Source organism: Asparagus officinalis, chromosome 4 (genome assembly GCF_001876935.1).
Source record: "Asparagus officinalis chromosome 4, Aspof.V1, whole genome shotgun sequence".
Taxonomy (NCBI): Eukaryota; Viridiplantae; Streptophyta; class Magnoliopsida; order Asparagales; family Asparagaceae; genus Asparagus; species Asparagus officinalis.
This window is the reverse complement of record NC_033797.1, coordinates 45,751,601-45,762,211: the sequence shown is the minus strand read 5'-3', so window position 1 is coordinate 45,762,211 and position 10,611 is coordinate 45,751,601. Positions and strand designations below refer to the sequence as shown.

General features: G+C 38.3%; 1 protein-coding gene across 1 annotated transcript; it reads left to right on the top strand.

The window, feature by feature from the left end:
- LOC109837363 (chaperone protein ClpC1, chloroplastic) lies at positions 2,272 to 9,690 on the top strand. The gene is made up of 10 exons (XM_020405584.1): positions 2,272 to 2,752; positions 4,510 to 5,113; positions 5,648 to 5,763; positions 5,912 to 6,034; positions 6,122 to 6,307; positions 6,521 to 6,736; positions 6,889 to 7,106; positions 7,416 to 7,491; positions 7,576 to 7,665; positions 8,236 to 9,690. The coding sequence occupies exons 2-10, from the start codon at positions 4,558 to 4,560 to the stop codon at positions 9,412 to 9,414; spliced, it is 2,760 nt and encodes a 919-aa protein (XP_020261173.1). The 5' UTR covers positions 2,272 to 2,752; positions 4,510 to 4,557; the 3' UTR covers positions 9,415 to 9,690.

Below are 10,611 nucleotides of genomic sequence, written 5' to 3'. Positions count from 1 at the left end.
CCTGCATTCTGCTCTAAAGTGATGAGGCTTGATTGAACAAACACTTCAAGAACTTTAAACATAGTTCAGAATGAATAACTTAGCATCAACATGGTGTTTCTTTGTTTCAGTGTTCTAGGTGAACAATAATTTTGATATCTTCATGGTATACTGGCATCAGGCCTAATGGCTGTGGCTATGTGCATCAGGTCTGATGGATGTGGCTTTATGTATCTTCATGGTATATTTGCAGTAGGCCTGATGGCCTGATTTTGATATCTTCATGATGTATTAACGTTAGGCCTAATTTTGATATTTTTGATATATTCATGGTATACTGTCATTAGGCCCGATTGTTGTAGCTTTTTGTATGTGCATGATATACTAGCTTTATGTATCTTAAGGAGAATGATTTTGGTATAATCATGGTATACTAGCTTTATGCAATACCAAATTGTAATACTTTTATAATCAGCTTTACATAATTTCAAGTTCATTTTATTTTAGTAAGGCAATTATTTATAAATTATCAGTAAGGGTGAAAGTGGTACTTTTAAAAAAAATAATGAGATTAATCTCTTTAGCCCTTCTTCATTTGCCAAACACAAAAGACTTAACCCCTTGTCTTAACTATCGAATCCAAACGGATTTAGAATATTTTAACCCTTCACAATGGATTAACTAAGTTAACCATTATCCTTACTCCTCTCTTAACCACTTGCCAAACGCAGCCTAAAGTTAAATACTAGAAAAGTCCTAATCCTAATAAAAAAAATCCTAAACCAATAATCCCCTCTAAATGCTCTCAGTTATGCAAAGACGAGAATTCTCTCTCGAAAATTTTGATGTGATACTCACGTGCTAATTATAACTTTTTATCCTTAATTGTTTGTTACCTTTATTCTTAAAACTATGGTAATCTATTTTAAACCTAACTCCGGTTCTATGTTAAAATAAGATTTCGAAATGTTAACTATAAATTTAACAAATAGTAAATACAGCATGTGAGTGTCCCATGAGAATTTCCGGAGAAATTATCATGTTCGCATAAAATGAGGGTATTAAAATGCTAATTTAAAAGACTTTTAGGTATATAAGTGCAAAGTAGGGGAAACTATAGGGTATTGGGTGACACTAGGGGCACACCACCAATCACAACCTCAACCACACTCCCTCTCTCATTTGCTACAGTGCACCGAGCCCCACATGGTATTTTAAAATTTTAAAATACCATGTGGGGCTCGGTGCACTGTAGCAAATGAGAGAGGGAGTGTGGTTGAGGTTGTGATTGGTGGTGTGCCCCTAGTGTCACCCTTTTTATGCAGCAATCCCATGTGTTCTGTCTCGTCTTTGATTGACATTTGCTTCTTTAGAAGCAAAAGAAGGTTTGGTAATGGCATTGTCAGCAAATTAAGGTAGTGTTACTTTGGTGCTAGTACGTACATTCGGATTTTGATATTGTCACTGTACGCCCTGTGCGAAGCAGGACCTTCCCCTTAATTTTTAATTTTTAATTGCTACAGTAATTCCGGTTTTTAATTGCTACATTATATTTATATTTAGATGATATACCATTTTTAAATGGCATGGTTTTTTAAAAATGCTACATTATTCCACCTCTACTACAGTAGCATTTTTTAAAAATGCAACAGTATCACCGTTATGTTTTTACTGCAGCATGAATAGTGATTCTTGCGCCCTCCCATTATTATAGAGGAATAGATTCGTTGGATTTTTTTTTCACAGGATGGATCGGTTACATTCTCATAGCTTGAGGCACGGGTGATCTTGGAGTATGTGTATTTATACTGATAATCTTGAGATTGCTGATCTTAATTACATGGTTAACCCTGGAATATGAGTACAATCACACGGTTGATCTAGAACATGATGCCAGGATCACGTAATTTTCTTCTTTCCCCCCTCTGACTTGGAATTCTAATCTGATGTTGGCTAGTAGCGGGGTTAGGGTTATAGAGTATTGTTTAGTGTTAGGATTAGGGTTGGGGTGAATTCTCACTCCAATCGCCTTCTCTCCGAATGCAATTGACACCGTAGCTAGGGTTGGTGATTGTTGAGCTAATTGATGTCGAAATTTCTCAAATCCTTTTGATCTGAATTTATGGGAATTTGTAATACGTAGTTGAAAGATTGTAGTTTTATGCCTAATTTGGGATTGGATTTGTTAGCTTGATATCATTGGCTATGCGTGGTTTATTTGTATTCTCACTCCAATCGCCTTCTCTCCGAATGCAATTGACACCGTAGCTAGGGTTGGTGATTGTTGAGCTAATTGATGTCGAAATTTCTCAAATCCTTTTGATCTGAATTTATGGGAATTTGTAATACGTAGTTGAAAGATTGTAGTTTTATGCCTAATTTGGGATTGGATTTGTTAGCTTGATATCATTGGCTATGCGTACGGTTTATTTGTGTGTTCATTTAGAAGGGGCGAATGCTTTCTGTTTGATTGAGAAACATGAAAGATACTGAAAACATTCGTTAGCTTTCATATACGTGATAATTTTGGCTGTTTTTATCATTTTTCTTGTTCGAGTAAACATTTGGATCATTCAAATGGTCTGCAGATTATTATTTTCTATATTGGTTGATTATTATTGCGAAGTTTTGCATTGTAGTGATATTGTTTATTTATATTTCGAGATTTATCTGGAGGTATACTGTCGAATTCTGCTAATTTGCATTATCAATGATGAATGGCTCAGGAACAAACTATTTCTTCGATCGAATTGAAGCTGCAGTTAGAACCTAAGTAAGAATCTGTTTTCATGGACTTCTTTTTTTTATTATGCCTTTCCAATACCCTAAATTTGTGCTTTAGTTCATTAGTAAAATATAAAAATAGATGGTCGAAAGATTCTTAATAGTACTGATTGAATGCTACTTTTGATCTGAAAGGGCTCTGCATTAATTAATTGTATATGGGTAAAGTTTCTTTGTTTAGCGTAAACTCCTGCTAATTATGCCACAATACATATTTGCACTGATGGTGGACAGGAGCCCAGATAATTTATTCAACTGTCTGATATTTGGATTCAGAACTCACTGAACTCAAGGAGATAATAGGAAGGTCTAAGTTTGAGGAATATAGCAAACATCCATTTGTCATCAAATTGATGAGTGTAAATAATGGGAATCAAAGGAGCAACAAACTGTCCTGGAAATTTGAAAGTTTTTCGGAATTAGATTTGTCACTCCCCGGGCCACGGGCCCGTTAGCGCATGCAAGCCGTGAGACCCATTGAGTGTAGCATATTGTTTGGCTCATTCTACTGCCAAAATCGACTAGCCGATGCTACACTTGAGCCTTTAGCTTCACTATATAAACACTTATCATTTGTCTCCACATCCGATGTGGGACTATCTTGGGGCATCACAATCACCCAACTTTACATAAGCGACGTCCTCATCGCGACATGATAATTGATACATCCCAGTATCACCTTCAGGCGACATGGACTCCAGAGGTGACTCTTACGACCTCTAGAGGTGGCTCCCACCGTGCTCACACAGTGTAACACTTAGCCGCGCATAGCACTTAACTCCACACTCATGGCTAGCAAACTGCTTTGATACTATTTGTCACACCCCGGGCCCGTTGGCGCGTGCAAGTCGTAGGACCCACTGACTGTAGCACATTGTTTGGCTCAATTCACTGTCAAAATGACTAGCCGATGCTACACTTGAGCTTTTAGCTTCACTATATAAACACTTAATCATTTGTCTCCACATCCGATGTGGGACTATCTTAGGGCGTCACAAGATTCATTTCATTAAACTACGATTTTGATTTTCTTATCATCTATGCATTCATACCGTCTGCACATCCAGCATATTGCATGCATCAGTCTGTTAAAAGTGCTGTTAGTTTAGCTTTGGATGTTTGGTCAGTACCATTTCCATAAGCTCATCAGATGTTAAAAGGAGAATATCATGTCAGGTCCGAGGTACTGATTTAATTTTTTGATCCACTGATCATAATCTATGTCAAGTTTGTTGTCTGATTTTATTGTCTTTTTCTTATTTATTTCCCAGACTTATTCATTAGTTCCACAAACATTTTTCTTACTTATTGAATAGTCAACATTACTACAGTTCTTGTTTGTCTAATGATGTCAGGCAGCTATAACTTTCAATCTTTCTGTTAAGATTAACTAGGATATTATGATGCCCATTAATGGACCTGTCAACATGGATATCAGCATTCAGCTTCTTGTGCCCTATCTTTCTGTGGGAACTATATTTTACTGCATATCTTTGCACATTTTAACTACATTCCGTTGAGTATTACTGAATGTTTGTATTGAATGAACCTCCATTTTTGTTTGTTCTGGGGTCTAAACTCAAATTTCTTTCACTATGGTAATGAATCAAATGTTGCTATTTTTTGATAATACACAATGATCACATCTTTATGTCAGTCATGATTCAAAAGAATACTTGTATTTTAGCTCATATTATCACCTAATAAATCAACTGTCATCTTAGCTTTGTTACTGCATTTCTGCAGGTTGTAAAGGTATAATATCTATAGAGCAATTACCCACAGGTAGTAGATATGGCTGGGGCTTTGGTTCAGTCAGCTACTATTCCAGCTGTTGTAGTTGGAAATTGCAGTCAGATACCTGGGAAGACTAGAAGAGCTAGCAAAATGATGGGGAGTGCACAATCACGTCCTCTTAGATTGCAAGGATTCACTGGCTTGAGAGGGTTAAATGCGTTGGATTTTTCCTCTAAATCTGGACGTGATTTTCATTCAATGGTAGCAGCTACTATCTCTGCTCCAAAGGGAAAGGCTGTCAGAGGAGTTGCTGTGGCTATGTTTGAGCGTTTCACTGAGAAGGCTATTAAAGTTATCATGCTTGCACAGGAAGAAGCACGACGGCTGGGCCACAATTTTGTTGGAACAGAGCAGATATTATTGGGTCTTATTGGCGAAGGGACTGGAATTGCTGCAAAAGTTTTAAAATCTATGGGCATTAATCTCAAAGATGCCCGTGTGGAGGTTGAAAAAATTATTGGAAGGGGAAGCGGATTTGTTGCTGTTGAGATACCATTCACACCACGTGCAAAGCGTGTTCTGGAATTGTCTCTTGAAGAAGCTCGACAACTAGGTATCTTCTATTGCTATACACCAACAGAGAAGTTTTGCGTCTTTAAATTAATTTGGTGCAGCATCAATTTCCATTATAAGAGAGGTTGAAATTTCATTCATATGCCTGTTTTTTGTATAAGTTTTCCCTTGTTCTTTTGATAAATCTTCTTATCCGGAAGATTGTGTTAAAATGTTTGAATGCCCTTTCTTCAGCTGTTACTTTTCATGTAATATGAACTTAATTGGATGGATAATATTAATTTTTACTATAAAAGGATAATAAAAACTTTTTTCTAAATTTTTGAGGATTACTTTGTGAGAAGTTCTTAATAAAAAATCAGTTAAAGAATGGCATGCAGTTTGCATTCCTAATCATAACACCGTGTTTTAAGAGTTGACTGCCAGCTTTGGCTTATGTTACCCACTCTTTTGAGCGGGCTTGATACTTGAAGAAGCACCTCCTTACAATTATTAGCAGCACCAAAGCATACTATATGCATCATAATGAAGAATACATCAGTGAGTTCTTAACAAAAATATGGTCAATTTTCAGGTCACAACTATATTGGGTCTGAGCATTTGCTTCTTGGACTCCTTCGTGAGGGCGAAGGTGTAGCAGCCCGTGTGCTGGAGAGTCTTGGAGCTGATCCGAGCAATATTCGCACACAGGTAATTTTTTTTGCTCTCTCCCTTTTCTTAATTCTTATATCATCATCGTCATCAATGCTATTATCATTTCCGTGATGCATGGGCTAGATTGCTTTACCTATACCCATTCTGCTGTGAATCTTAGTATGTAATTACTTCATTTTAACAGGTTATTAGAATGGTTGGTGAAAGCACAGAGGCAGTTGGTGCTGGGGTTGGAGGAGGCAGCAGTGGAAATAAGATGCCTACGTTAGAGGAATATGGAACTAATCTAACAAAGTTGGCTGAGGAGGTAACGTTATTTTACACTTACTATGTCATGTGCTGATAATGATAATTGGAATGCAGATATAAATATTAAGAAAACTACTCTTTACAGGGTAAGCTTGATCCTGTAGTTGGCCGACAACAACAAATTGAGCGTGTCACCCAGATTTTGGGCAGACGAACGAAGAACAATCCCTGCCTAATTGGAGAGCCAGGTGTTGGGAAGACAGCCATAGCTGAAGGGCTCGCCCAACGTATAGCAAATGGGGATGTCCCAGAAACAATAGAAGGAAAGAAGGTTGGTGTCCTTTGTTTTCTAGGATTTCTGGTTTTGTCAATATTCTCATACTTGATTTTTCCGTATCACTATTATTTTAATCTGCACAGCTGTTTTCCTGGTTACCTATCCATTTATCTTTTCTAAATTTCCATACTTTCCTTTTCTGCTATTATGGCTGTTCTTTTATTAAAGAATATTGCTCATCCTTCTTTCTACAAATGTATGGTCTAGGTGATTACCCTTGATATGGGGCTTCTTGTTGCTGGCACAAAATATCGTGGAGAATTTGAAGAAAGATTGAAAAAGCTTATGGAAGAAATTAAACAAAGTGATGAAATTATCCTTTTCATTGATGAGGTGCATACATTAATTGGAGCAGGTGCTGCAGAAGGCGCTATAGATGCTGCTAACATCTTAAAGCCAGCTCTTGCAAGAGGTGAATTACAGGTATTGGATTTCTCTATTCGAACTTTTCTTTTATCCATATGATATGATTTGTGGAATATGTTTATGTTCAAATTCTGAAATTAGTTTATTGTTTACAAGCAAACAAGCATCATTTCTTTTAGCTTTTGTACTGAACTACCTTATTTTGTCAGTGTATTGGAGCCACGACGTTGGATGAGTACAGAAAGCACATTGAGAAAGACCCGGCACTGGAAAGACGATTCCAACCAGTCAAGGTGCCAGAACCATCTGTTGATGAAACTATACAAATACTCAAGGGTCTTCGTGAACGATATGAAATTCACCACAAACTTCGATATACAGATGATGCTCTAGATGCTGCTGCACAGTTATCATATCAATACATTAGGTGTGTGATGTCAAGATGCATTTTCTATGTGTCACATGAAAAAATCTCACTCTATTGGATACAATCGAAGCAGTTTACATGCTTATGACAAGTTTGATCAGCATATCCACAAAACTCTTATGAACATTTTATTTTTCTAATGAAACTCATACATATGACATGGTCATTAGCATATCCACAGAACTCTTATCAGCATTTCTTTTCTCTAATCAACCAGCGTCATGATCATATTTTGACAATGTTTAAGAATTGTGAGAAATAATTTTCTTCCTAAGTATTAATTCTTGTGCATACTTTATGTTGTTTCAGTGATCGTTTCCTCCCTGATAAAGCTATTGACTTAATCGATGAAGCTGGTTCTCGTGTTAGGCTTCGCCATGCACAGGTATGATATATTCACACCTTTATCTAACAGTGAAGTTTTACTCAACATGCTGGTTATTTAAGCACGATGTCATCTTGTTTGCAGCTTCCCGAGGAGGCTAAAGAACTTGATAAAGAGCTGAGGCAGATCACCAAGGAAAAAAATGAGGCGGTGCGTGGCCAGGATTTTGAGAAGGTCAGTCTCTCTTAAATTTATTCATTAAAGAAATGAATAAGTAAAAGGATAAAGATGGCAAAGAATAGCTTATAAAATTTTTATAATTTGGTCACGGGAACTAGTGGGCATCATTGAAGGGCTTTACTTTCAACACCTTTAGTTGCTTTAATCAAACCTGCTGAAAATAAAATGAGAAATCTAATGAAGATACATTTAAAATAAAATTTTACCGTCTTTTTTCCCTCATTGCTCCAGTGAGAAATAGTACATATTGTGGAAATGCAAGTGTTTAGATAGCTTGTGATTTTCTATGGGCCACTAGTTTTTGAGTAATTGATGGGCTAGTGGCTTATTTTCCTATATACATAGTAGTTTAAACTACTGCTAATGGTGTTATCTTAATTCCAAGGTTAGGTCTAAAGCTCATTTTGTTAAAACATCATTTAATTACCTGCTTTTCTTCTTAAGTTCACATCCCTGTCTTTCAGTATAAATCCGATCACTTACCAAACAGTGACCTATGTCGTTATAGATTTAATTACTTATTGTTATTATTTTGTTTAGTAAATATATCAGCTTTCTTGACAGGCTGGGGAGTTGCGAGACCGTGAAATGGAGTTGAAGGCCCAGATATCTGCACTGATCGACAAGGGCAAAGAACAGAGCAAAGCTGAGGCTGAGTCAGGTGACTCCGGCCCTCTCGTTACAGAAGTGGATATCCAACACATTGTCTCATCCTGGACTGGTATCCCCGTGGAGAAAGTCTCGAGTGATGAATCTGACCGTCTCCTCAAGATGGAGGAAACTCTACACAAGCGCATCATCGGACAGGATGAGGCCGTCAAGGCCATCAGCCGTGCAATCCGCCGTGCCCGTGTAGGTCTCAAGAACCCTAACCGTCCGATTGCCAGCTTCATCTTTTCTGGCCCCACTGGTGTTGGTAAGTCTGAGCTCGCCAAAGCCCTTGCTGCTTACTACTTTGGTTCCGAAGATGCTATGATCAGGCTCGACATGAGTGAGTTTATGGAGCGTCACACTGTCTCCAAGTTGATTGGTTCTCCACCGGGATACGTTGGGTACACCGAGGGCGGGCAGCTGACAGAGGCTGTTCGTCGTCGGCCATACACAGTTGTTCTCTTTGATGAAATCGAGAAGGCCCACCCTGATGTCTTCAACATGATGCTTCAGATTCTTGAAGATGGGAGATTGACAGATAGCAAGGGGCGAACTGTTGATTTCAAGAACACGCTTTTGATCATGACTTCAAATGTTGGGAGCAGTGTCATTGAGAAAGGAGGGAGGAGGATTGGGTTCGATTTGGATTATGATGAGAAGGATGGAAGTTATAATAGGATTAAGAGCTTGGTGACTGAGGAGCTGAAGCAGTACTTTAGGCCGGAGTTCTTGAATAGGTTGGATGAGATGATAGTGTTCAGACAGCTGACAAAACTGGAGGTGAAGGAGATTGCAGATATCATGTTGAAGGAGGTGTTTGATAGGTTGAAGGTGAAGGAGATTGATCTTCAGGTTACGGAGAGGTTTAGGGATCGGGTAGTGGATGAAGGGTACAGCCCGAGTTATGGAGCAAGGCCCTTGAGGAGGGCAATAATGAGGCTTTTGGAGGATAGTTTGGCAGAGAAGATGTTGGCCGGAGAAATTAAAGAAGGGGATTCGGCGATTGTTGATGTGGATTCTGAAGGGACTGTTACAGTCCTTAACGGTGGGAGTGGGGTTCCAGACTCGGTGCCCCCAGCTATTCCGGTGTGATTGTATATAATAATTCCACACGGCTCAATGATCAATTACCCTAGTTTTACTTAGTTTAGGCTCTGCAGACATGCTTAATATTTCATTGATGATGCGCAGAAGTGAAATGTTGTAATGGCCTGCAGCATTGGATGTTCAAGATACTTCAGTAAAAGCGTGAAATTCTTACTCATACTAGATGACCTGGATTGTCTTGTGACCATGTTGTCCGGTCGTATATTTGTATGGCACGCTTGGTTGTTGAATATCAATACGTTCTTGCTTGTTTGGCAGAAAAGCTGTCTGATTTCAGGATTCTTGTGACTGGATCGTGCAAGACGCGGTTCAATTTGAAGCCAGCCCCATTTTTGATGCATGGTGTCAAGAGCACATCAAGCTTGGTGCGGATTCTAAATAAAAGAGAAATCAAAATTTAGTAGGGACCAAAATTTTCGAGATGATCACCCACGCAAAGCTAAAAAGATTGAGCGGAACAGTTACTGACTTCCTCTTGAAAAGAGATTTGAGCTTAACTACAGTACTATCTACGCCTGGTCTTGTCTGGAGCAATATCACAATACTAAAACTATGATCCCTTGTTATTAGCTGATTCTGTGCGGATTACTTAGCCTCATTCCCGTGTTCCCCGTGATGATCTTGGATTTATCTAGCACCAAACAAACGGTAGAGAGAGTATAAGCACAATCGCCTACAATTATACACAGATTTAGAGAACTTGAGATTTCTCTCTGGGCGTGATGGTGCTTCCTACACCGTTGCATTCAGACACGAACACGATGATATAAAAGTATTATCCCTCAAAACCTGCTCATCTCTTGCATCATGTTTATCCCATAATTCAGTTCATGCTGAAATGTTCGCTTCTAGGGTATCGAGTACGTGGGATTTCAAGATAAAACGTGCATAAATTGATTAATGCACTGTAAATAGCAACATCGAAAACGTGCATAAATTGATTAATGCACTGTAAATAGCAACATCGAACCAGGTACTCACCAAGCAGTCATCTTTCAAGTTACCAAAAAGTAAATAGATAAAAACCAAATTATATGTCTGCAATAACATGCACACAGGAAAAGCAGTCACCTGTGATTATATATACAAAACCAAGAAGAAAAGGGTAAGCACTTCCATCAACAAAATTGATGTTTTAGTGAAGTTCGTTTTTAACCCCTGGTGACTGGTAGTGGTTAGATT

What these genes read in the sequence shown, in the direction of transcription:
- LOC109837363 (XM_020405584.1), top strand. Translation starts at nt 4,558, where the DNA reads ATGGCTGGGGCTTTGGTTCAGTCAGCTACTATTCCAGCTGTTGTAGTT. An exon ending in TGAAGAAGCTCGACAACTAG is followed by an intron (nt 5,114 to 5,647) that starts GTATCTTCTATT and finishes GTCAATTTTCAG; the next exon opens with GTCACAACTATATTGGGTCT. An exon ending in AAACAATAGAAGGAAAGAAG is followed by an intron (nt 6,308 to 6,520) that starts GTTGGTGTCCTT and finishes TGTATGGTCTAG; the next exon opens with GTGATTACCCTTGATATGGG.